The sequence below is a fragment of the Macaca mulatta genome, chromosome 11 (assembly GCF_049350105.2).
Source record: "Macaca mulatta isolate MMU2019108-1 chromosome 11, T2T-MMU8v2.0, whole genome shotgun sequence".
Lineage (NCBI taxonomy): Eukaryota > Metazoa > Chordata > Mammalia > Primates > Cercopithecidae > Macaca > Macaca mulatta.
The window spans coordinates 108,502,312-108,529,803 of record NC_133416.1 but is presented as its reverse complement, the minus strand read 5'-3'; the positions used below and the strand labels follow the sequence as shown (position 1 = coordinate 108,529,803).

The 27,492-nt window shown below is 37.2% G+C and overlaps 1 protein-coding gene and 1 non-coding gene across 3 annotated transcripts in view; both read left to right on the top strand.

Annotated features, from left to right (window-relative positions):
* The window catches only part of SLC5A8 (solute carrier family 5 member 8), a 58,030-nt gene that overhangs the window by 10,044 nt on the left and 20,494 nt on the right, over positions 1-27,492 (top strand). For both annotated transcript variants that reach the window (XM_015152576.3, XM_077954801.1), the window contains exons 4-10: positions 5,380-5,447; positions 6,071-6,225; positions 9,248-9,388; positions 12,330-12,459; positions 15,580-15,668; positions 16,859-16,971; positions 19,711-19,778. In XM_015152576.3, coding sequence (XP_015008062.2) covers positions 5,380-5,447; positions 6,071-6,225; positions 9,248-9,388; positions 12,330-12,459; positions 15,580-15,668; positions 16,859-16,971; positions 19,711-19,778 — 764 coding nt within the window. The remainder of the gene's footprint in view (positions 1-5,379; positions 5,448-6,070; positions 6,226-9,247; positions 9,389-12,329; positions 12,460-15,579; positions 15,669-16,858; positions 16,972-19,710; positions 19,779-27,492) is intronic.
* Positions 1,166-1,272, top strand: LOC114671112 (U6 spliceosomal RNA). Its single transcript, XR_003721008.2, has one exon. It is a non-coding gene; the product is annotated as a U6 spliceosomal RNA (small nuclear RNA).

The window sequence follows — 27,492 nt, the reverse complement described above, 5'->3', positions numbered from 1 at the left end:
AATTTTTCTTATATGTCTTTCTAATAAACCTCCTATGGGCCCAAGAAACCATTTTCTGACTTATGCTACCATATACTAGTTTTCCCTATTGTTAGATTTTATAGAAGTGGAATCATATAGAGCCTTTTTATGTCTGGTTTCTTTTGCTCAGCAAAATGTTTTGAGATTCATTCATGCTGCTACATGTATCAGTAGTTCATTCCTTTTTTTTTTTTTTTTTTTTTTGCTGGTAGTACTTCATTGTATGCATCTACCGACATCCGTTTATCCATTCTCTTGTTAGAGACACTGGGTTGTTTCCAGTTTTAGGCTATGGTGAAGTGAGGGTGCCAAGAACATTCTTCTACAGGTTTTGTGCATTTTGTTTTTCTTTTTGACGCCTGTTTTCACTTCCATTGGAAATGAAGTACATGGATGTAGTATAAAATTAAAAATAATTCTAGGTCCAGCGCGGTGGCTCACACCTGTAATCCCAGCACTTTGGGAGGCTGAGGCGGGTGGATCAGGAGGTCAGGAGATTGAGACCATCCTGGCTAACACGGTGAAACCCCGTTTCTACTAAAAGATACAAAAAATTAGCCGGGCGTGGTGGCGGGCGCCTGTAGTCCCAGCTGAGGCCGGAGAATGGCATGAACCTGGGAGGCGGAGCTTGCAGTGAGCCAAGATCAGGCCACTGCACTCCAGCCTGGGCGACAGAGCGAGACTCCGTCTCAAAAAAAACAAAAAAACAAATATATATATATATATATTTCTATTTAGACCCAGCTGAGGATAGAAATATGTGCAAATTTATGAGAAATTGCCAAACAGCTTTTCCAACTGGCTGTATCATTTTACATGTCCACTACGCAATATGTGAGAATTCTCGTCATTCGACATCCTTGCCAATATTTGATATTATTCTTTTTTATTTCAGTCATTCTAGTGGGTATTATCTATTATTTTATTGCTGTTTTAATTTTCATTTTTATATGACTATTGCGGCTTAGCTTATTATTAGACTATTATGGCTTAGCTTATTGGCTCCTGAAATAATAAAGTGAATAAAGACAAATCACCTAATAAAAAGTGAGCCAAAGACTTGAACACTTCACAAAAGCAGATATTCTTCCAATACATCACATGATATATCTATTCATTCCTAGACCTTTAATAATTTCTCTTAGTGCTCACTTTGGCAGCACGTATGCTAAAACTGGAGCAATACAGAGAATATTAGCATGGCCCTTGTACAAAAATGATATGTAAATTTGTGAAGCATTCCATATTTTTTAAAAAAGAAAGAAAAGAAATAATAAAATAAAATAAGATGTCTCAGTAATGTTTTGTAGCTTTGGATGTTGAGGTCTTTTACTATTTTTTAGATTTATACCTAGATAATTGATGTTTTTATGCTATTGCAAATGGCATTGTTTTATAATATTTTTCAATTATTCATTGCAAGTATATAAAAATACAACTGACTTTTATGTGTTGATATTCCATCCTAGAACTTGCTGAATTTACTTTTTAAATCAAGCAGGTTTTTGGAGATCCCTTAGGATTTTCATGTTGTTTATGAATAATGACAATTTTACTTCTTTTCTAATCCTCATGGTTCTTAGTTCTCTTTCCTGTGTTATTGCAATGTTAATGTGGAAAGTTACCTTGACTGAGTTTTGAATATTAAACCAAGTTTTACTTTCTTGGGATAAACCCTGCTTGGTCATAATATATTATCCTTTTTATATATTAATGAATTCAATTTGATAACATTTTGATAAGGCTTAATAAATGAATTGAGAAGTGTCCCCTCCATTTTCTGAAAGAGTTTATATAAAATTGTGTATTTATTTCTTACATGCTTGGTAGAATTCACCCTGAAGGCACCTGAGCCTACTCTTCGTTTCTGTAGAAAGATTTTGGTTACGGATTCAATTTCTTTCGTAAATATAGAGTTATTCATATTTTAAAAGTCTTGTGGCATCAGTTTTGGTAAATTGTATTTTTTAGGGAATGCTTCCATTTGGTCTAACTTATCAAATTCATTGGCATGAAGCTGCTTATAATACCCTCTTGTTATGCTTTTAATGTTTATAGTATCTATAGTGACATCCCTTCTAATTATTCCTAATACTGATAAGATAACTTTTCTATCTTCTTATCTTGATATATCCTTCTAGTATTCTATTGATGTTTTAAATCTCTTCTAAGAACCAATGTTTTGACTTGTGGATTTTCTTTGTTTTCCATTTCATTAATTTGTGCTGTTTATTGTTTCTTTTCTTCTAATCACTTTGGGTTTTCTAGCTTCTTAAGGTGAAGCTTAGGTCATTGATTTTAAATATTTCTTATTTCATAATGCAAACATTTAAAGTTATTAATTTTTCTTTTACCACTGCTTTATCGGCAGCCCATAGATTTTGATACCTTGTGTTTTTATTTATTTCTCAAAATATTTTCTAATTTCTCCTGTGATTTCTTTTGCCCATGGGTTATTTAGAAGTGTATTGCTTAATTTTCAATATTTGAGGATTTTCTATCATGGCTTTTTGTTATTTATTCCTAAATTAATACTGCTTTGGTCAGAGAACTAATATGATTTTAATCATTTGAAATTTATGAATTTGTTTTATGGCCCAGGATCAGGTCTATCTTGAACATTCCATGTGCTCTCAAAAAGAACGTATATTGTATGCTTGTTGGATGTAATGTTCTATAAGGTCAAACGTTTAGTTGGCTAATAGTGTTATCATCACATCTTCCATATCTTTATGGATTTTTTTTTGCTTGTTCTATCAATTGCTGAGAGAAGGATGCTAAAATCTCCAAATATAATTACCATTTTTTCTATTGCTCCTATTTCTCTGTCAATTTTTACTGAATGTATTTTGAAGCTCTTTTAAAGTCTCTTTTTAAATTTACAATCTCCCTTCTATTTCTTTTCATTTAAATTGCAACTTATTTGCTGAAGATACTGGGTTATTTGTTCTGCCCAGTTTTCCAGGTTCTAGGTTTAACAATTACATCTGTATGGGGTCATTTAATGTTCACCATTCCTCTGTATTTCTTGTAAACTGGTAATAGTTTACTAGTTGTAGTTAGATCTAGACTCTTCTTCAGACTCCGCTTCAACTTTTTGGAAATCATATTTCATAGGCAGTATCTATAAGTTTATTTCCTTCAGGAGACCCAGAATGTCGTTTAAAAAATTATCAGCAGCTATTGATGATCATTCTAGATTTATTATTTCATTAGGGCTTATAAAATGGAGTATTCTGGTTCTGTGAATTCTTCTTCATTAGTTAGATGGAATACTGCTATAAAGAGAAACTTCCTGTTATCAACTATTTGTCTTCTCTGAAAAATAGTTTGTATAGGAAAGGGAGGATAAATGTCAGATTTCTCCCTTTATGAATTTTAAAAATATTAACTTGGTTCCATACTATCCCCCAAGGGTGACTGAGATTTTTAAAAAATTATTACGAACTCATGGATTTAAATGTTTGCTGTTATTTCATAGCATTATCGTTAGTATTATTATTGATTCTCAACCCATTTTTATCCAGCAGGTGCCGTCTTAAGTTCCTCCTGATTTTAACGTTGGCTGCATATTGGACTCACTTGGGGGGCTTTCAAAAATACCAATACCTTGGTCCCCATCACCAGGACTCTGAGTTAATTAGCCTGTTGAGTGGCCCAGTTATCAGGATTTTATAAATCTCCTCTGTAGATTTTAATGTGCAGTCACGATTGAGAGCCACGGATGTAATAGTTTTAGAAGAGCAACTCTAAGCCATAATGAATAATATAATGGCCTAACACAGTTAAAAATATTATTCTTTCTTGTTCTTTTTTCTTAGGTGTATCTCAGTAGGAATGTATGTTAAATTATCTTGTTAAATATTTTGTGACATATTTCCTCTGTGTAGTAATGTCACAAACTTGATGTACAGTTAAGTTCCATTTATTTCATTTTGCAATTGATTTTTGAGGAGCTTTTTTTCTAATTTAAATTTATAATTATGTGGAATATTTATGTATTCCAAAGTGAAATCTATACATCAAAATATGTTTAAAGTAGCCTGACTTGTATCTCTGTCTTCTCTACCTGATTTTCTCCCTCTCCTAGAAGTAATTTTTTGGCTTCGATTTATCCTTTAATTTTAGTATATGTACTGCTGAAACGAGCACAATTCTTTTCTTTTAAAAAAATGAAATAAGACTCCCTACTTCTTAAATAGGAGCAAATTATAAAGACTTTTCTCCATCTAGATCACATTTTGGTAGCACATATCTTAGTAACGCCTTCTTCAAGGACTGGTGAAATAGTGGGTTTACATGGACACACAGAGGGGAACAACACACAGTGGGGCCTGTTGGAGGGTGGAAGGTGGGAAGAGGAAGAGGATCAGGAAAAACGAAAAGTAGGTTAATGGGTACTAAGCTTGATACCTGGGTGATGAAATCATCTGTACAAGGAACCCCCATGACACAAGTTCACCTGTGTAACAAACCTCCACATGTACGTCTGAACTTAAAAGTTTTTAAAAAAGCATTACCGACTGGGCACGGTGGCTCACGCTTGTAATCCCAGCACTTTGGGAGGCTGAGGCAGGTAGATCATGAGGTCAGGAGATTGAGACCATCATGTCCAACATAGTGAAACCCGTCTCTACTAAAAATACGAAAAATTAGCTGGGCATGGTGGTGCGTGCCTGTAGTCCCGGCTACTCAGCAGGCTGAGGCAGATGAATTGCTTGAACCCAAGATATCACACCACTGCACTCCAGTCTGGTAACAAAGCAAGACTTCGTCTCCAAAAAACAAAAACAAAAACAAAAACAAAAAACAAAAAAAAAGCATTACAGTCACCTTTGTTAAATTTCTAAAATGAGATCTGCAATCTGCAATGTTATAAAGATTACATTTGGATCATTTAATGTTGTCTTCATTTGAAATTTGAATCTACACATCATAGCAATTTGATGTCATTATGATTGTCAGTATGAAACATTATCCTCAAATTCAAGTATTTGCAACATAATACATAAAAATAGAGTGTTTATTTGAACTGTGTCTAATGGGGAGAGAGATAAGAAATACTCATCACAGTATCAAGGAGTTTCTTAGCTTAATTACAATATAAATGCCTTTCCGTGTATTGAATTAAGCCAGTGTCAGATCTGTGTGTCTGAGGGTAGAAAATTATGAAATAGAATTTTAATCTCCGTTTGTTTTTGAGCCATTTATGAGATTTGGACCTAGTTTTGGCTTTAGGCAAGTGGGTATAGAGGAAGGTGCCTGATAAATGATATAGCTTCCTTCTCTGACGATTTTTGAGGATTATTTTTATTGTGCTATTTTACAATTGTATATGACTTCTCTTTTTTTCTACAGTCACAGGATTTGATCTGTGGGGCGCGGTGGTGGCAACAGGGGTGGTCTGCACATTCTACTGCACACTGGTACGTCCAGGACGTATTTCCCTTTTCACCCTACCCACTTGCTTTGCAAAATTGAAAATTCCAGTTGTATACTGTAGTCTGGTTTGTCCATACCTATGTTCCTATTCCTGACCTCCCACAGGGTAACTTTTTTGTGTGAGAAATAGTCTGTAGTATAATTTGATCCTTTATAGAAAATGGAGCATAACTGAAATTTTTTCTTTCATTTGATCCACTGCAGTGGTTCCCAGTCTTGTCTCCTGATTCATCTGTACTGTTGCCAAGTTATTATATTTGTGCTCATACTATTCCTCAGCTGAAAAACCTATTATAGGTCGTGGGCCCAGTGGCTCCCGCCTGTAATAGCAGCAATTTGGGAGGCCAAGGTGGAAGGATTGCATAAGCCCAGGAATTTGAGACCAGCCTGGGCAACATAGTGAGACTCTGTCTCTACAAAAAACAAACAAACAAAAGTTTAAAAATTAGCCAGGAATGTGGCATACACCTGTAGTCCCAGCTACTTGGGAGACTGAGATGGGAGGACATTCATGTTTTTATCATTTTTGTCCAGCATAGTGTATAAGCAAGTAGATGCTTAATAATGTCCAATAGAAGCATTAATCCTAATATACTTTCCCTCAAAGGGTGGTCTTAAAGCAGTCATCTGGACAGATGTTTTTCAAGTTGGGATCATGGTGGCTGGATTTGCATCCGTGATTATACAGGCTGCGGTGATTCAAGGTGGAATCAGCACTATTTTAAATGATGCCTATAATGGTGGAAGATTAAATTTCTGGAAGTAAGTGTCTACTACTTGGGCAACTGAACACATCTTTTACATTCTATAAAAATAATCTCTTTATTGAAATAGTAGATTTACATTAAAAAACAAACCAACAAATTGCTAAGGATGTGGTAGAGCAAATTGAAGCAGAGAAGTAAATATGTAAGGAGCCTCCCTCTGTTCTTTAAGGGATTAAACCAGTCAGATGGCACTTAGCTACCTGGTGCTTAGAGCGATGTTTCCTCCTGAGAAGGGATTTAAAGCAAAAAAAAGTATTTTCTTCTGGGTATCAAAGTCCAGAATAGGTTGAAAAGTGGGACAGGGTGATAAGGAAAGAGACAGTAGAAAGTTAAGAAAAGGCAGCTTCTGGCCGGGTGCGGTGGCTCACATCTGTAATCCCAGCACTTTGGGAGGCCAAGGCAGGTGGATCACCTAAGGCCAGGAGTTCAAGAGCAGCCTGGCCAACATGGTGAAATGCCATCTCTACTAAAAATACAAAAAATTAGCCAGGCATGGTGGTGCGCACCTGTAATCCCAGTTACTTGGGAAGCTGAGGCAGGAGAATTGCTTGAACCCAGGAGGCAGAGGTTGCAGTGAGCTGAGATCACGCCACCACACTGCAACCTGTGCAACAGAGTGAGACTCTCTAAAAAAAAAAAAAAAAGGAAAAGGTAGCCTCTTAAGAGACAAACACTAGCATATTGGATTAGCACCTGCCATAAAAAAAAAAAAAAAAAAGAGAGAGAGAGAGACACACACTGAAAGACAGTGATTTCATCTTGACAATTCTTTGTTTTAAGCAACTTTGAGAGTTTCTCTTTTGATGTTGTCCTGGCAATATATAGTATATTAACATAGTAGCTTATGATTATGTATTATAATTATATATGTATGTGTATGTAGTATATAATGAACATTATCTAATATTAAGTATTATTTCTAGAGAATTGACTAGGAAAGTTATGGTCGATGCTTCAAGTGACAGTACAGCACATGATGTAACATGTTTTAAACAGCTATTCAGTTTTCCTAAAGAAAGAACAATGAAGAGACTAGATATTTCATCCCAAGTATATCACACAATTCAAAAGAACATTGAACACACCTTCCATTTTGGATCAATAGCGTTGTCCTTTTACAATATGGAAAGGCACCCATGTCGTCTTGAACTAGCCTACCTTCTCTTTTCTTTCTTCAGACTGCCCCACTTTGAACAGGCAGTCTGAAGAAAGAAAACCCATTTTGCACTTGGTGGCTCTTTTCTGGTCTTCTGAAAATAAGCACCAAAGTTTGAGAAAAGCTTTTTCAGAAATTGGACAGGATCAATGTGTTAATGTGCAGGAATAGATTTTAGTGAATCAACTTCAACTATTTTCAATATTTATTTCCTTCTTTTAGCTCAAGATTCAGATTCTAAGGAAAAGAGCCTCTAGTTGCCTAGCTTGGGACATGGTTCCACCCTTTGGCTGGAGCAGAACAAGATATTTTGACTGATTGTCAATCAAGACTATTTAATGGAGAAATGGTGGTTTCCCCAAAGCAAACCTAGGTTGCTGTTACCGGAACAGGGAAAGGGGAAGTCCAGGAAGTGGAAACAACCAATGGCTACTCTTGATTACTCCCAAATCTCTTCCTGGTAGGCCAGGCTGAGGAGAGAGGGTATGGAATCAGTCATTTTTCTGCAAGATAGCTGTCACTTTATATGAAGGATACTTATATATTGGAGCACCAAAGCAATAGCTTATATACATTGGTAAGAGATTCTTAAAAAAAGATTAGACATTTTTATGACCTTAGCTTTGAAAGTCATTAAGCAACAATAAAAAGCCTATTTGTGTTTCATACTTTTCAGGAGTATCCCTTGTTATTCTGATACGTTTTGAGAATACGGTAGACAAAGTATTGCTCAAATTAAGATAAATGAAGAGAAGAAGGATATTGTATTGGTATTTTCTGTGTTGTCTGCCATTGGCCTATATATTCTGTATAGCCTAAACCACTAAATTGAGTGTTTTAAATCTTGTCATATTTCCCTCAGATAGCTCACTGACTCCTTTTGTCTCTTTAGTTAGCTAATGTAGTACCTTCTCTCTCTTGGGAAGAAAGGGTCAACACTCTTGAAACTCTTAAGACATTGATATGAAATGTTAGACATGAAATAGAGGCTCTTACATTTCCATAAGAATTCCAGAATATGCATACAATTAGAGCACTTTACTCAATGGATCTCAAATATAAGATTTGACATGAATTTGCAAACTTTCATAATTTTAAGGAAGTGTCCATGAAAGCTAACTTTGCAGAAAGTTTTCTAGCTCATATTGTGTATCAGAGATGAACAAAATCATTCCTTCCAATAAAAAGGATTAAAAGATCTTTCAAACATGGAAGTCAGGCTTTCTCTGTGACAATGTTTTGGACTTATGTACATGATGTCATAAAGTGGTTTTAAACTCTTAGTATTTAGCTTGTACACACAGCATTTTAATAAAGCATGATTACAGTGACATGCGGCTTTTAGAAAATGCAAAACTTTAAACTGCATTAATTGACTGATTAGTTGAACATGAATATAGATTAGAGCTATGACTACATGTGCTGGGAGAGGAATTCTATACACAATGTGTTATTAATTTTGTGTTCATTTTAGTGCCATCTCTACTGCTGTGGTGCACTTAGGAATGTTTTTCTCTCTCTCTTTCTCTTTGTTTCATGTTCTCTGATTACATCATGTCAGATTTGTTCAAACGACAGTTTCCTTAGATCACAGGAGAACAATTTATATAAATGCTCAGAATGATTGCAACATTCATTTCCCCCAGTCTCTTCTAGTATTTCCAGATCTCTGAAAATAATATTTTTTATTTCATTGAACTTAAGTTGGAAATATTTCTACCTTTTAAATTAATAAATTTGTACATATTTATGTATGTGTTGTATATATAAATATACCTTGCTTGCTTCCAAATATAGTCTAAGAGGATTTTTTTAGTCTCTGCTAATAGTTCAGATTTGTTTTCTCTTTCTTGTCATTTAGTTTTAATCCTAACCCTTTGCAAAGACACACCTTCTGGACAATTATTATAGGAGGGACCTTCACATGGAGCAGCATCTATGGTGTCAACCAATCCCAGGTGCAGAGATATATTTCTTGTAAAAGCAGATTCCAAGCAAAATTGTAAGTCATACACCATGGTATATGAAGCATTAATAACCATCAGTTGTCTTTATGGAAACTCTTCTAGGAAAGTCACGTTTAGCTCCTTTATATGTTTTGTGTCGTGAAATTCCAAGAGATAAATGATATATTTGGTTACAAAAGGACCAAGAACAAAGTGGTACTGTATGTTTTAAATCAGCTATTTGAAGATATTTGTAAGAATTATTAATGAAAACAAATCAGCATGTATTGTGCATCTATTTGCATAAGAACCTATGGGGGATAAATATATATGGCCTTTGTCCTGAAGAAAGTTAATCTCAAATTAGGAAAATACATGCAAGTATGCTAAAAAATAAAATAATATTAGAGATATATAACAGTTTCATGAAACAATATAACAATAGAGAAAATGTTCCAGAGTATATATAGTGCTTTGTCTTTCATTTTCAGACACAGTCATAGGTTTATAACCCTGCTCTAATACTTGCTACTTGAGTGATCCTGGGCACATTCTGCAGTCTTTTTGAGCTGCAGTTTCTAAACTTGTAAAAGGAGCATAAGAAATACTGTATACCTCATGGGAGGTGTTGTAAAATACTGTGTTTGGCATACGCGTGGTAAAGGCCTAGTAAATGTAAGTTCCTTTTTCCACTTCAACTGATGTGATGTGAAGGTGGAGGATGGATGAGAGATTCCTATTGAACTGACAAAATGAATATGAAGAATGATCATAATTTGGGCAGGTGGAGAAGAGTAGGAAGGCATTCTAGGTAGGTGGAGTGATTTGGATGAATGGACAGAGGTAGGAAGGACAGCATGGTCCAGAACTCTCAAGCCCATCTTGGTTTGAGCAAAGAGTGTGGAATGGAGGCTGGTTCCTTCTTCGGAGGCATCACATCACTGCAGTGCTCACCACTCCTTGTGCTGATAAATAGGCTGACTCTGCTCACATGCTTTTAGGGGCTTCAAAGCTCTAAGGAGATTGAATAAGAGTCCAGGGTAGATAGGGTGAGGGAAGGAGGGACTATTCTATTTCTATTCAAAGGAGAAAATGAAAATATTGTGATGTCACATGTCAGAACTCAATATATTGAAAGTAAATTGGTTTAGAGATTACCCAAATCTTTGAAGAACTCACAGTGAAAAATCTATATGAATATGGATATAATAATTGGATATGGGATCCCCCCAAAATGAACTTAAGGATTCTGGTATTTTAGGGAATTTTGGAGGAATGTAATTTGTAGATACAGTAGTCTATTGTACTTTTAAATCTATACTAGAGCTGATACCTGTTCCAGAGTAATTGTGGACAAGCTCTTCTTCTCTTCCCTTGGGAACATGAAACCCAAAAAGCCCGACCTGATTACTTAAATAACAGCATTAGAGCTTTCTTGATAAAAATCAATTACCATAAGCATATTGGATCTGCATGAAGCAGACTCTCTGAACCCAGGGGACTCATTTTCATCTGCCTTCTTGCACTTATGCTATGGGGAGAATTAATGCCTGCTAAAAAGCCAAGACCTACTGATAATGATTGACAAAAGACAGTGTGAGATGTTGATAAATGGTCAATTTGAACAGCATAAAAGTGATCTTAAACAATATATTAAACTCATATATAAGACAGAGGAGGTGTTTGGGCAACAGAGTATCTGGACATAATTTTCTGGTGATTTGGAGATGAGCTAACAATAGCAAAACATACTGCAATGTTAATCAATTCAAGGGAGAAGGGTAAATCTGATAAACCCATCTTTGGTTCTTCCAGAAGCAGACTCTGAGGTTGAGGTTAGCATGGAAGAGTTTATCAGAGAATCACTATATGTAAAAGGGAAGAAAAGGAAATAGGATTGACGAGAGGGAGATGCTAGACTGTTATGCAATCTGAACAGAGGCCTCAAAGGGAGCTCTAGAGCTAGGATGGCTCTTCAGACTAGTCCCATGTTAGGGTGAGGGGACTGGGCCTTTAAACCTCTGAATCAATTTTTCATTGGATGCAGACTCCCCGGAGCGTTGGGAAGAAGGAGGCATGACTTCAGGGATGGTACCTCTTTTCCACTTAGGGCAGCTCATCACTGTCCACTACAGCACCAGTGGAAAAAATATGTAGCCATCTTAGCAAGAGAAATGTTTACTATTCAACTGATTATTAAGACATAGGATTCAATAACATTAACACTAATATCAATAACTAATATCAATAACTTAACAGGGGTTTATTGCATGTAAGTACCATGTTTCATTTAGTTTTATAACTTTGTGACGTGGGCATTGCTATCCTGTGCTTCAATGAAGAAACTGAAGATCAGATAGGTTGAATTACTTGCCCAGGGTCACATATGGTAGAGCCAGGATTTATGCTCAGGACTGGCTCCAGTGCTGTGTGTAAACCTTTATTCTCTACTGGAGCACACACAGTATATTACAGTGCTGAACATTGTTTGAGAAGATACCTGTCCAAGGAATACAGGTTTGCATTCCTACTTAATGTGTGGTCTTATAAACAACATTTAAACAAGTTTCATGAGTTGCTGTGTAAATGTTGACAGTGTTTAGCAGTTTACAGTGGCATTACTTTTAAAAGGAGAATGAGTAATAGTTAATGCTCAGTTGACGATTAAAATCCTTATTTCATGACAAGAAGACCGGAAGTAGTATAACTAGGTACCTTTATAAAGCTACCAATGCCCCCGGAGCTTTGACCATGAGCGTACACTCTTTCATGGGGAAGTCCCATCCATTCAAATATTTACAAATACACTGTCGATTCATTGGTATCATAAGCAGAATATTAGACTAGAATAAAATAAGTAGTGTTTTAGACAATCAAAAGATAATGTGCATTTATTGAGTCTAATCATGAGGGTCTCTTTTGATTATATAACAGGTTCCCTAATCTTTGGGACAGAAATTACAGTTGTCTTTTGCTGGTTTGTTTTCACTTCTTTAGGTCTCTCTACATCAATCTTGTGGGACTCTGGGCAATCCTCACGTGCTCAGTGTTTTGTGGGCTCGCCCTGTATTCTAGGTACCGTGACTGTGATCCTTGGACAGCCAAGAAAGTGTCTGCACCAGACCAGGTTCAGTACCATGTCTTTCTTACAGGTGTATGAATAATATTCAAAAAGCTTATGAGTTGAGAGGAAAGAGCATTCCTATTCTTGTAGAGAAACGGAAAGTGAACTTGCCGTAGTCACTTACATTTCTATAAAACTTTGGTAAGAATTTATTTTAGCAGATATAGCAAGAAAGAAGAGTACTGCATCTAAAATTAAAATATGGAAACACCAGGAAAAGTCAAGTAGAGTGTTAAACAGAAATAGCTCAAGGTTGGGAGTAGGAATGTAAACACAGTTTTGTTTTGTTTTTTTTTAAACTACACAAACCATTGTACTATAGAACATTTTGTGGGTGCTTGTTAGAGCATTCATTTATAAACTATTTATCTTCCAATTTTTTAAATGATGGAGAGATGGATCTAATAAGTGAATATTTATTGAGTACCAACTCTATGGTGAGATTCTGTGCCAAGAGATTAATATGCTTCATTTAATTCTCACAACCCCACAATCCTGATTTTACAGATGAGGAAATGCTTCTCAGAGAGGTTATATAACTTACCCAAGGTCACATTGCTAATAAGTAAGAATAACTACGAGCAGTTATCAAATACCCACCATGGGCCAGGCACTACCATAAATGCTTCATATAAATTTCAACTTTTAATCTTCACAGTCACCCTCTGATGTAGGTTCTACTATTATCTCCCTTTCAAAGATGAGAGAATTCAGGCCTAAAGAATTTAAGTGAGTAACTAGCTAGTAACCTGAAGCCAGGATTTAAAACCAGCTGCCACCAGAGTCCTGACTTTGAACCTCTGTGCCATTTATTGTCTTTCAAAAAGGGGAACTAGAATTCAAACCCAGGATTGCCCAACTCTAAAGCCTGAGTTCTTGCCAAAATTATTTTCTAAGACTCGCCTGCAGAACAAGTTCCTAGGGGATTCATTAGAATGAAAATAGATTGAATTTCTGTTGATGCAAATGCATCTCATGCTCCCAGAAAAATACAACTTTGTGGGGGCTGGAAAATAAAAACACCCTGGGGCTGTTTCTCAACCCTATCTTACCTTATGCCCTCCTTTTGATAAACACACCCTCCCTGTTCTCTCAGAGAAGGTGAGAATCACATTTACTGTGAAGATGGAGGCACTCTTCTGTTACATTCCCTCTAATAAAGAATGTTTTGTGACTGTTATCAATCTATATTGTCTGTAGTTTGTATCGTGAAGACAATAAGGACTTAAAAAAAAGTTTTTAATGTACTTTGCATTTACCCTGGGCAAAAAAAAAAAGTCCCTACGACTTCCCACCTTTGAGACATCTTGTAAAATATATTCAGGGTGTCTTGCCTGTACACGCTTAGACAGCCCGTGAAGGTTTCTCCTCAACTGATGTTTCCAGGACTGTGTTAGTTAACAAGTAAATTCAATTAACATTTCACTGGGGGTACCGTGCAAATAAGACAGTGGAAGATTGTGTCAGAACCTTATTCTCACCCAGTCGTGGTGGCTCACGCCTGTAGTCTTAGCACTTTGGGAGGATGAAGCAGGCGAATCACTTGAGGTCAGGAGTTCAAGACTAGCCTGGCCAACATGGTAAAATCCGTCTCTATTAAAAATGCAGAAATTAGCCGGGCGTAGTGGTGGACTCCCGTAATCCCAGCTACACAGGAAGCTGAGGCAGGAGAATTGCTTGAACCTGGGAGGTGGAGATTGCAGTGAGCCAAGATCAAGCCACTGTACTCCAACCTGGGTGAGAGAGGGAGACTGTCTTAAAACAAAAAAACAAATACAAAAAAATCCCTTATCCTCGAGAGAGCAAGGATATGTTTCTCTATGCTCTGCTTGCATTTGCCCAGAGGAAGCAGGCCAGTTCCTAGATATAGTTTTACTATTTTCTTCTCTATCAATCCTATTTCATTGTTTCTACCTATACTTGAGGGAGCCACTCACACATGAAATAATTACATCACAGATTTTTGAGAAAGTTGAAGACAGGATAGAGGATTTTGGACCTTGCTATAACTATAGATGGAACCTACTTTTGCTATTTGTGGGATGTTGTTTAAAGTTAAACCTTTATGATATTTTGGGAAAACTGGGTCTTGATCTCATATAGGGATAAATGCTATTCCATTTTTCTGAGAATAAAGAATTAGTAAGCTTTGGAAAAGTGGAGAACGCAATCCTAAAAGAACTGAAACAATCCTACTGTTGAAACATTCCCTTTCAACAGTGGAGGAAGTTCTTCCATATCCCATAAGCACACTATTGTTAAATGAAATTGAAGAGGCTATGGAAGCTGATAAAATAGGACATGCCATCTGCTCTGTACTGTGGGAGAAGTTCAGGTTTTAATGCACATGAGAGGACACTCTTCTAGAAAATTGTCCACTTAGGACTCTTTTGATTCGGAAACTGATTTTGTGGAAAAACTGCCATGCAACAGAGTCCAGAAGTCACACACTTTATTATCCTTATTTGATATTTATTTTTTAAAATAGAAGTTATCAAAAGCAAGTTAGTATCAGGAAGTTTTTTAAAAGAAGCAAGTTTAAGGGATTTCCTGAAGTCATTCTCCACCCATCACTATGTCTTGTACTTGATGCAGCTAAAATTACATCTTCTATCCTGGGCAGTGACTAAAGTTCACAAAATGGCCTTGAGTCATCAAGTAAAGTTAAGCAGATGCTGCTTACTTAAGCACAGAGGTATGTCAAATATATCCTTTAAAACAACTTATTATTCCCAAGAATAGCAACTACTTTGTTTTGAGCATTTATTATATTCCATATACTATACTATGAGTTTTACATAAATTATCTAAATTAACTTTTACAGCAACTCTATGAGGTTAGTATTATTACCACTATTTTATAGATGAGGAAGCTGGGGCTCAGAACTTTAGTTACAAAAGCCGTATCTGTGTGAATCCAAAGCCTCTTTACTTAACTACTGTGCTATTCGTTTCTCTAAATGTTAGTAGTTAAAAGGTTTAATTTTAGGTATTTGAAAATTTCAGTTGTGTGGAATAGCTCCTTTCAGTTCCTGAAGGAGACAAGATAAATGATAAACTAGGCATTCATTAATTTTATTCAGTAGCGAAAAGTACTTGGAAATAAATGTTGGAATTTTTCAGCTCATGCCTTATTTGGTACTGGACATTCTGCAAGATTATCCAGGACTTCCTGGACTTTTTGTGGCCTGTGCTTACAGTGGGACGTTAAGGTATGAACTATGACTCTAATAACACATGATTTCTCTGTTGGGATCTTTCTTTTGTTATTAGATACTTTAGGGTGAAATGTGGAGTTCTGGACATGGACACAGATGTCCCAAAGTAGGCAATCTGCTGCATGTGTCCTCTCTGTGGTCTGACTTATCTCTGTGGACTAGTGTCCTGTTGTCATCAGCTCCACTTTTAACTAGGTCCCTGCTCTCTAATACACCATCATACATCCTATGATGTGATACTCTATGGTCACAATAATGATGATCAGTTGATGGTAGCTTTCACTGATGATCAAAAATGGGTGCCACAGTCTTGATTGAAAACACACATGAGGCTAAAGCATGGTCAACTGGAAAATTAGAATGAAATCTTCCATTTACCTGTTGAATAATATATACTGCCCAAAGTGTCTTACATTTTGTGATCTATCATTGCCCTTTCCTCCAGAGAATTGTTATTATCAACATGTACAGTGTGCGTTAGTGGGGATTCAGGAAATTCATATTGTTGACATTTATAGCACATGGTAGGAAGGACTTATGACAGTCCTTTCTATGCACAAAGAAAAATATTTTTTAAAGTTGTTATTTATAAGAATATGGAGTAATCTGTGTAGATTCTTTTAGACACTGAAGATTAACTGCAAGTGGAAGCAACATGAACATATCCTTTCTCTTTTACTGTCAAGCCTGTAGATATTGCCTGAATATCATTTTTGGATGATAACAGTTTCCAGAAAGGCAGTGCTGTGATTATTAAAAATAGCATAGTAGAGCTGGGTGCGGTGGCCCACGCCTGTAATCCCAGCACTTTGGGAGGCCAAGGCAGGCGGATCACGAGGTCAGGAGATCGAGACCATCCTGGCTAACACAGAGAAACCCCATCTCTACTAAAAATACAAAAAATTAGCTGGGCGTGGTGGCGGGCGACTGTAGTTCCAGCTCCTCTGAAGGCTAAGTCAGGAGAATGGCGTGAACCCGGGAGGCGGAGCTTGCTGTGAGCTGAGATCATGCCATTGCACTCCAGCTGTCTCAAAAAAATAATAATAATAAAATAAAATAAAAATAGCATAGTAGAAATCGGGTTATATTTTAGAAGTGTCAATTTGTTTCCCCCTTTCTCATTCCCACTTAAAGTATTATTAAAGGTAAAATATTATAAATCAAAAAAATTTTTTCCCTTACAGCACAGTGTCCTCCAGTATTAATGCCTTAGCAGCAGTAACTGTGGAAGATCTAATCAAACCTTACTTCAGATCGCTCTCAGAAAGGTCTCTGTCTTGGATTTCCCAAGGAATGAGTAAGTTTCTGTTTTCACAATTCCATTTTAGCTCAGAGAGATGATTTTTTTGACACAAAAAAATGTTTTTCCACTGAAGCTACAGAGGAAGAACCTCTGATTATGAATGGATATCCACATATGTATGCCTATGACAATGCAGATTTTTTTAAATGTTTGTATCAGTGTTTAACATTACCATATCTGTAATCAAGATTTGGGAGACACTTCAGACAATTAATTGTCAGTGAACCACAAACGACAATTTGCAGGGGACCGATTTGGCTGTCCTTTTTTTCCTGTGCCTTCATCCTACCCTAAATTTGTGTTAAAATTCTTAGCCACACACACACAAAAATTCAACTATTTTCCTTTTCAACTGTAGTCCACAGTTCTAAGAAATATCCCTACTTTGGAACCAAGAGCCACACTTTTTCTGTGTTACCTAAGAAGGCACTGAAGATTTCTGCGTTACCTAAGAAGACATTGAAGATTAACTGCAAGTGGAAGCAACTTGCAGTCAGTTTCAGTTACGTAGTCTTCCCACAAACACTTCCCAAACATTTACAGAGGATTACATTAAATTAGATTAATAGATTAGATGAATTGAAGATAAAGAAACAGTGTTATCAATTTTGACTCGTCTTAGTTGTCTGTTCTGTCTGCTTATGTACACTGTTCTGGAGATGAACTATAAATTTGTGCAAGAAATTCTCAACTTCTGTTCTGTTCAATTGTAGAGCATCATTAGGGGTTAAATACCGGCTTGAATAGACTGGTTTAAGCACGTTCAGTTCCCAGATGTCTCAAATGTAATATCCAACTCAAAGAAATCTTGCCAATGTACTGCATTCTTCATTTTGACACCTTGAAATGAATGACTAACAAATTCCTTTTTGAGAAAGAATCTTTAACTTCAACACAATAACATTAATAGACGGTCAAAGAAATAGTAAATTATACCCTATTAGGAGTCATAATTCTATGTAAAATTGCCACGACTGTAGCCAGGAATGAGTCCTTAATTTATATCCTTCAGTGTTCCCTAAATTTAAATAGCAATGCATCATTTTATTATGTACCCAATTTTAATCCTGGAGCATAATTTCAGAATGATGCAATGCTTCCTAAAGGGGTTTTAGACTGGTTCACTGTGGGATTATTGAAGCTGTGTGGTTAGTAGAATGAATAGATGCTTTTGAAGTGAGACAAACCCAATCTTGTTTTGTTAATTTACTAGCTGTTAACCTTGAGAAAATCCAGTTACCCATACAAGCCTCTGTTTCTCTATATGGAAAATGGGCACACAAACACTTTGCAGAATTGGGTTTTGAGATAATGCATATAAAACAGGAGGCACTAGCTGGTGCTCATGGAATGATGTTGATGAATGACAAATCAACTTTGCTAATATAGATGAGATTTTCATTCATTTTAAAGGGTACTATGAAATAATAATCTTGAAGTATATGCAGTAAGGACATAGAGAAGAATGTGGCAGATGATTTGAATGTGTTTCCAATGACTTTGAGTTCCCAAAATTATAGGTGACTGTTCATCCTATCAAATGGAGAATCAAACCTAATATATTGAAAATATTATTTACATTAAAATTGAGGCATAAAAATCATGTCTATGAGAACTCTTTGAAAAAATATTTAAGGTTTTTCATTCAGCTGCATTATTTACTCAATATATTTAACAAAGCTATGAATGCTAAAATAAGATAGAAATAACATTATATAAGAAATACAAAAATTTTATGATGGGCAAATTTCGCATTCATTTTTTTTCTGTATATTGAGTTTTGCATCTGGGAAATTATATCAACTGATTTCAGGTGACTTTTGCTGAATGAAAGTATTAAAGGGCTTTTTGCATGATATTTCCTATAACTTAAAAGGTAATACATGTACCTGGAGAAAATCTGGGAAATACCGAAAATCAATAGAAAAAAAAATTCCACAATCTGACCACCAGTAGTGGCTTGAGAACTTTTATAAACAAGTTTGGGCTGAGCGTGGTGACTCACGCCTGTAATCCTAGGACTTTGGGAGGCCAAGATGGGAGGATCGCTTGAGCCCAGGAGTTCGAGGCCAGTCTGGGCAACATAACGACAACCCGTCTCTATTTAAAAAGAATTTTTTTAAAGAAGTTTGAAGAAAACAACTTAGCAGAAGGGCAGATGTGCTTATTCAGAAGCTGCCTTTCTTTGCTAGTTTAATAGGAAGGGCTTGAGGATATTGACGGAGATTATGAGGGGTCTAAAAGTCCTCCAACACCCCATGGTGTCCGTTGCCACTTCCCAAGGGAAATGAATGCTTAAAGTCAGAAGAGTCTAATTTCTGTTTATTACTCCCTCTCTCACCTTCTACAGAGCAGAGCTGAATAGTATTCTATTTTTGACAAGCTGAAAACAGAGACCTGACCCTTCCTTTATATACAAATGTTTATGGAGGATTAGATTAATAACACAATATAGTTCTTAGTTTTAATCCCTATAGTTAATTACAGGAATTCTTATATAACCTGCTGTCGTAACTAATCCTGGGACACAATGTAAGGGCTTTGTCCTCTTGGAACACTGTTAATATCAGAGGAAAACAGCCCTTTCCTTTATTCACTGGCTCTGATGTGTGTGTCCATTCTTCACCATAGTCATGTTACTCACTTTGAATCAAAGGTGTGGTGGATTATTCTATTGAGAATTCTAATTCTCCGGGTCTGGATTTTACACTGGCTTTTATGTTGTCCATTTAGGTGTGGTATATGGAGCCCTATGTATTGGAATGGCTGCGCTGGCATCACTTATGGGAGCTTTGTTGCAGGTGAGAGCTGACCCGTGGAGGTTTAAGTCATAAGTCACTAAATCTTTTTTTTAATGTTGATGTCACCATCCTTCCAGACTTCTCTCAATGTATATTGACACCTGGACATATCAAGTGGCAGAGATGACTATGCTTTTAAAATTTTTTTTAAATTAAACTTTGTGTTTTGAGATAATTGTGGATTTACATGCAATTGTGAGATATAATACAGAGAGATCTCATATACTCTTTACTCAGTTTCTCTCAATGGTAATGTCTTACAGTGGTAACATCTTGATAGTACAATATCAAACCCATATATTCTGTATACTAGCTCTTGGTCACATGTGGTTTTCAAATTTTTTTTACACTGTAGTTTGTCTTTTTATCCTCATAACAGGGACTGTCAAAGTACAATTTTTTTTTTTTTTTTTTTTTTAGTTTGGATAAAATCTAGTTTATCAATTTGTCTTTTCATGGATTGTGTTTCTGGTGTAGAGTCTAAGAACTTTACCTAGCCCCAGATCTTGAAGATTTTCTTCTGTTTCTTTTCAAAGAGTTTTAGAGTTTTACATTTTATATTTAAGCCTACAATCCCTTTGGAGTTAATTTTTGTATAAAATGTAAGACTTAGGTTGACATTCTTTTTTCCCCTATGAATGTTCAACCAGCACCTTTTGTTGAAAAGGCTCTCTTTCTTCCATTGACCTGCCTTTACACGTTCGTAAAAAATCAATTAAGCATATTTGTATGGGTCTATTTCTGAATTCTCTGTTTTCTTTCACTTATTTATGTGTCTGTACTTCTGCCAATACCACACAGCTTTATAATTTGATCATTTTGATTACTGCAGCTTTAAAATAAGTTCAAGATCAGGTCGATTGATTCCTCTCACTGTATTCTTAGTTTTCAAAATTGTTTTAGCTATTTTCTAAATAGTTCTTTTGCCTTTTCATATGAAGTCTAGGATAATCTTGGTCTGTATCTACAAAAAAAATCTTGCTTAAATATTGATTGCCTGAAAGCTGTTTATTCATTTGAGAAGAAATGACATCTTTACTATGTTGAATTTTCTAAAACATGAACATGGTATGTCTCTTCATTTATTTAGCTTTTTATGCAAATCATATTTTTTATGTTGGTGTCTATGTGTTCAATGCTAATATGTAGAAATAAAATTAGGCCGGGCGCGGTGGCTCACGCCTGTAATCCCAGCACTTTGGAAGGCCGAGGCGGGCGGATCACAAGGTCAGGAGATCGAGACCATGGTGAAACCCCGTCTCTACTAAAAATAGAAAAAAATTAGCCGGGCGCAGTGGCGGGTGCCTGTAGTCCCAGCTACTCGGGAGGCTGAGGCCGGAGAATGGCGTGAACCCGGGAGGCGGAGCTTGCAGTGAGCCGAGATTGCGCCACTGCACTCCAGCCTGGGTGACAGAGCGAGACTCCGCCTCAAAAAAAAAAAAAAAAAAATTAATGTGTTTATATTTATCTTCAATCTTGTGACCTTGCTGAGCTCACTTATTAGTTCTGAGAGTTTTTTGTTTCTTTGTTTTATGTTTTGGTTTGTTTTGGTGTATTCCTTGAGATATTCTACATAAACAATCGTGTCATTTTCGAATAGGGCAGTTTTATTTCTTTCCTTCTGATCTGTATGTATGCCTTTTATTTCCTTATTGCACTGGCTTCAACTTCCACATCATGTTGAATAGAAGTAGTGAGAGTGGAAATCCTTACCCAGTTCTCCAATGTGAACAGGAAACTCTCTATTCCTATTTTTTTTTCTGAGAGTTTTCACCATAAATGGGTGTTGAATTTTTTCAAACACTTTTTCTGTCATCAATTTATATGATCATGTGATCTTCTTTAGCCTACTTACATGATGGATTACATTGATTGATTTTTTAATGCAGAACCAGCCTTGTTTGGTCATGGTGTGTAGTTATTTTTATATATTGCTGAATTCTATGTGCTAATATTTTATTAAGAATTTTTACATCTATGTTCATGAAGAATATTGATCTGTAGTGGTGCGTGTGTGTGTGTGTGTGTGCATGTGAGTGTGTGTGTGTGTGTGAGTATACTGCCCTTGGTTTTGATAGCAGGGTTATACTAGCTTCATAAAATAAAATGAGAAGGATTCTGTTTTCTATTTTCTAGGAGAGATTGTCTAAAATTAGTGCCAATTATTCCTTAATTATTTGGTAGAATTCTCTAGGGAAAGCATCTGGGCCTGGATTTTTTTTTTTTTTTAGTTTTAAAATTATGAATTTAACTTCCTTAATAGTTATAGAGGTATTCAAATTATCCCTTTCATATTCGATGAATTGTGACAATTTACGTTTTTGAGGAATTGTTCCATTTTATCTAAGTTTGCAAATTTATATATGTATAGTTGTTCACAGTATTTCTGTACTATCCTTTTGATATCTGCAGGACCTGTAGTGATAGACCCTGTTTCATTCCTAATATTGGTAACGTTTATCTTATTTTTTTTGGTCTTTCTACAGGTTTGTCAATTTCATTGATGTTTTCAAAGAACCAACTTCTTTTTTTCATTGATTTTTCTGTGTTGTTTTTCTGTTTTCGTTCATTGATTTTTAACTTTTCTCTTTATGACTTCTTTTCTCCTTGCTTTGGGTTTTAATTTGCTATTCTCGAGGTGGGATCTTAGGTTATTGATTTAAATCTTCTCTTTTCTAATGTGTGCATTTATGCTGAACATTTCCTTCTTGGCGCTAGTTTACCTGTGTTCCACAACTTTTGACATCTTGTGTGCTTGTTTACATTCAGCTGAATGCATTTTTAAGTTTTCTTTGAGATATTCTTTTGATTCATGGATTATTTAGAAGTATGTTACTTAGTTTGCAAGTATTCAAATATTTTCCTGTTATCTTTCTGTTATTGATTTCTAGTTTGATTCCATTGTGATCAGAGAACACACTATGATTGCAGTTCTTTTAAGCTTGTTGAGGTCTGTTTTATAACCTAGGATATGGTATTTTGGCATATGTTCCATGGGCACTTGAAAAGAATGTGTATTCTTTTTTTATTAGGTAGAGTGTTTCATAACTATCAATTAAATTCTGTTTGTTGATGGTTGCTGATTTTCTGTTTAGTTGTTTTATCAATTGTTGAGATAGGGGTGGTGAATTCTCCAAATATAATTGTATATTTGCCTATTTCCCTTTTAGTTCTATCAGTTTTTGCTTTGCTTCATGCATTGGGTCTTATTGAAGGATTAACTTTTTTGTTATTATATAATGTCCCTATCTGTCTCTGAGAAATTTTTTTGCTGTGAAGTCTATTTATCTGATATTAATATAGTTACTTCTACTTTCCATTGATTAATGGTTGCATAATATATTTTTCTATTTTTTCACTTTGAACCGCCTATGCTGCTGTATTTGAAGTGAGTTTTTTTGTAGACAGCACATAGTTGAGTTTTTTTTAAAAATCCAACCTGTCAATCTCTGTCTTTTCATTGGTATACTTAGACCATTCACATTTTATATATTATTGGTATGTTATGTTAAGGCTTAAGCATCATTTTTTGGTTTTCTGTTTGGTATTTCTGTTTTTTGTTTTCTGCCTTCCTGTGAGTTGCTCTAGGGTTCCTTCTTTCTACCATTTCCTTTCTGTTTGGAAAACTTCTTTTAGCCATTCTTTTAGTTTTCCTTCACCTGAGAATGTCTTGAGTTTCCCCTTTATCCCCAAAGGATATTTTTGTTGGGTGTATGATTCTGAGTTGTTAGTTTTTTTCCTCATGAGTTAAAAAAGTATTTTCCTACTTTCTTCTTGTCTCTATAATTTCTGATGATAAATATGCTACTATTCTAATTGTTTTCCCTTACAGGTAAGGAGTCATTTCTTTCTGGATGCTCCCAGGGTTTTTGTTTTGTTTTGTTTTTTCTTTAGTTTTCAGAAGTTTAATTATGATGTATCTTGGTGTATATTTCTTTGTTTTGAGTTTTTGATGTGTGTTGGTATGTATTTCTTTCTTTTCTTTTCCTATTTTTTTAGGGTTACTCAGTTTCTTGAATCTTGAATCAGCTTCTTTCATAAGTCTGAAAGAGATTTATGTCTCTTGCCAAGTTTGAGAAGTTCAGACATTAATTCTTTGAGTACTTGTCCACCCCATCATCTTTCTCTTTTCCTCTGGGACTCTCATGACATGAATGTTAAAATTTTTTGTTATAGTTCTACAGATCCCTGAAGTTTATTTTTTATTTCTTCATTTCATTTCTCTCTATTGTTCAGTTTGGGTTATTTCTGTTGCTCTGTCATTCAGTTCACTGATCTTTTTCTTGGTTCCCTCTATTTTGCTGTTGTGCCCATTCATTTAAATTTTTTATTTCAGTTATTGTATTTCTTCAGCATAATAATTTCATTTGGTTCTTCCTAATATCTTCTTTTTTTACTGAGATTTTTCTATGTATATTTTTTCCCTCTATTTTTTCATTAGTTTCAAGTGAGTTCTAATTGTTAAAGCATTTTTTAATCATGGCTGTTTCAAATTTTTTATCAAATAATTCTATTTCTGTAATCTCTGTATTGACATCTATAGATTGTCTTTTTATATTTAATTTGAGATCTTCCTGGTTCTTTCTATGAAAAGTTAATTTCCACTGAAACCTGGGCATTTCAATATTATGTGATGAGACTTTGAATCTCACCTTCTGTTTTAGCTGGCTTTCTCTGACACTACTTCAGTAGCATAAGGAAGGGTGCTGCCTCATTACTGTCAGATAGAGGTAGAAGTCTAGAGGGAGGAGCTCCTTGTTATGCAGGATAGGGGTATGTAGTATACTATGAGACATATTGTGGCTGTAAGATTAATGATAGCGCATAAGGCCCGCTGAAATATCTTGTAGGACTGATACTACATGTCTCATGGGAATTTACAACCCTGGCTCAGGGATTTCCAGGAAACAAAGCCACCTCAGCACAGATACAGCTTTCATAAACCTTAGAACAAAGCTTACTTTTAAAATAATGGCTTAAATACCTTTTATGAAAGAAACACTTGGTAACTAACCTGGACGAAATACAGGTATAAGAAAGGGAGAAGGACTCCCCCAAGGTCTGACAATGGTCTCTGGATGAAGACTCTCTGGTCAGTTCATGATCTGACTCCCTGACTGTATCTGGCCCATGACAACAGCTTATTCTCACTATCCATCTTCTAAGAGTGCTGCCAGAATAAACCAATTGAGCATTAAATGGTGCCTAAGACTCATCTTTGATGTGAAGTGAATAGAAGAGGAGACATTGTCCCTGGGAAAGCTGGTTAACTAGGTCCACCTACAACCTCTGAACACAACTGGCATTGAGGATAGGATAATAAGTGAGCAAGTGTGTAATGACACCCATTTCTAAGGAAGGACTGGGAAAGGGTGACTGGGGACTGGTTATGATCAAGAAATCAGATGAAGCCCTCCGGAACACTCCATAGTGTGTCTGGCAGCTCTTATTTTACTTTCTGGTCTGTTGCTGCCTTCTACATACACTTTGTCTGTGCCTCTGTTGTGAAATCGCCACCATGAAAAACCTGCCAAAATTATTCTTAAGACCATTCTGGCCCCCAGTAACTGGGGACAGGCTCTAAGGAGGAGGAAGCAGAGGTGGAGGATGCCCTGGCTTGAAGAGCCAACCGCTGGCTGGTGTGTCTCTGGCTCCTGCTGTGGGAGGTTGCTTCTTGCCCCCAAAGATCTTGGTATCGTGATGCCACAGACCAAGAAGGCAAAGGTGAAGCTTACCTGCTGAAGGGTTATGTGCTGTTGTCCACCAGCTAGGGACTTAGAAGCATATTTCCCAAGGGACTAACATCACCAGTGAACTCCACAAGACTCATCAAAGGGCACGTCACAGCTGTTCCCAGCCCACCATGCACTCCAGTTGAGACAGCGTGGCTTCTCAAGGGGTGTGTCCCACCCTATGATGCCTGCTGAGTGTTGCTGGCAGCATCCCACAGGCAACATGCCCAAGTCACGCGGGCTCACTTCAGAGTTGCGTCATTCTGCCTGGCCGATCCAGAGCCCTGTGAGCTGTGGAATGATGATTCTGAGTGTGCTGGCTTACCGCTGGCTACACCACAGGTGTCACCAGTCATCACCTGGGCTGAGAAAGCAGCTGCTACCTCCACAGCTGGCTGAGATGAGGAAGTGTGTCCTAGACACCATACAAGTCCATGAAGAGGTTCACGCCTGTTGTGGACAGAAATTCAAAGCCCCTCAAAGACCTGGTGCAGGAACCCAATGAGAAAGGCACCACCAGGCTGTTCTGTGTGTACCTGACAGGATGTGCTTTGCAACTCATAGGCTGAGAAATACAAATACAACAGCCAGCGGCTATCTTTAAAGATAATAAGATCATTTCCTTATTTCAAGACCCTGTCGAGCTTATCCAGGCACAGAGTGGAGCAGGTAGATGTAGTTGTCCCTGCACTCCGTTGCAGTGGCTATTCAGGCCTGGGGGCTATTCACCCCCAGCATGAACTTCTTTTCATCAAGGGCTGAAGGTGGCTGGTGTACACTGAGGAAGAAGGGGAGCTACTATGGCGCTTAGGCATGCTCCAGTGAGTTTGCATAGCCGCCACTCCCATGGAACAGGGGCACAACTGGGAGACCCTGGAACAGGCCACCTTGCACCCAGATACCTTACAGATGTTTTTAAGGAGAGCCCATCATAAGCCAAACCAACTCTCCTGGCCCTGATGGCCACAGTCCCTGAAGTTAATTGAGCTCTGTGGGTCCTCACCACCCTGGAAAATGCTGTGACAGAACCATCCAACAGTGTTCACAGCAGCACCTTTCTCCCCACCCACCACCCAGGACCCTGCAGCCAGAGGTCTCACACTGGGCTCTGCTCTCCCTGGCCTTTCCATACCCATCACCTACTGGATGAGGCCCAGTCCAGCTGTTCCCAAGGGCAGAGTGACCTCTACTGGCAGTTACGCTGAAGGGTGCTTTCAAATTGGCTCCTGTCTGGCAAGCCTCATGAATTCCCGCAAACCCTCCTTAATATCAGTGTCGCCCAACCATCCCATCCACTGACCCACCACCCATCTGGATGGCTGAGCATCAACTTCCACCTTTGGGAAGATGCCTTCACTGCTAACATTCCTGCCGTGTGCCCAGGATGACCCAAAGACTGTCCCACCCATCCTGCTTATATCCCTCCCTGGCAAGAGTTTCACTGGTGTATTTGTCTAGGTGTCTCTTGGGCCACCACTGTTTCTGCAGCCAGTGCCTCCTAGAGACATTTGGTGCCCCAGTTGTGCCTGGCAGCCATCTGGAATGGACAACACCTTGAACTTTGGCTTCATCAGGCCATGTTCAAGATCATGATTTTGGATCTTTGACAGCACCTCAGCACACAATGTCCCCAGACCTAATTGCTTAGTTCTGTGTCCTCTTTATCCTTCTGTTCCATTTTCACATGTCATTGCTCTGCAATCAAGCAACTCCAAGCCTGCTACCACTGAGTCCCTTCAACTCCTTTTACCTGCTCATGTAATCGTGTTTCCAAGCCCCAGTGTGCCCGTGTTCTTTTGCTGCTACTCCGGGTGGCCTGACTTTCCACATCCAAATGTGGCTTCTCCAGACCTATTCACCGATTACTCAGCACTGAGGTCACTGACAGCCTCCACCACATTTTGGCCACCCACTGAGCAGCCAACCTTCCAGCCTGCTGGGCACGCCTTCGCTGGCCTGCCACACATCCATTGCTTCCCGTC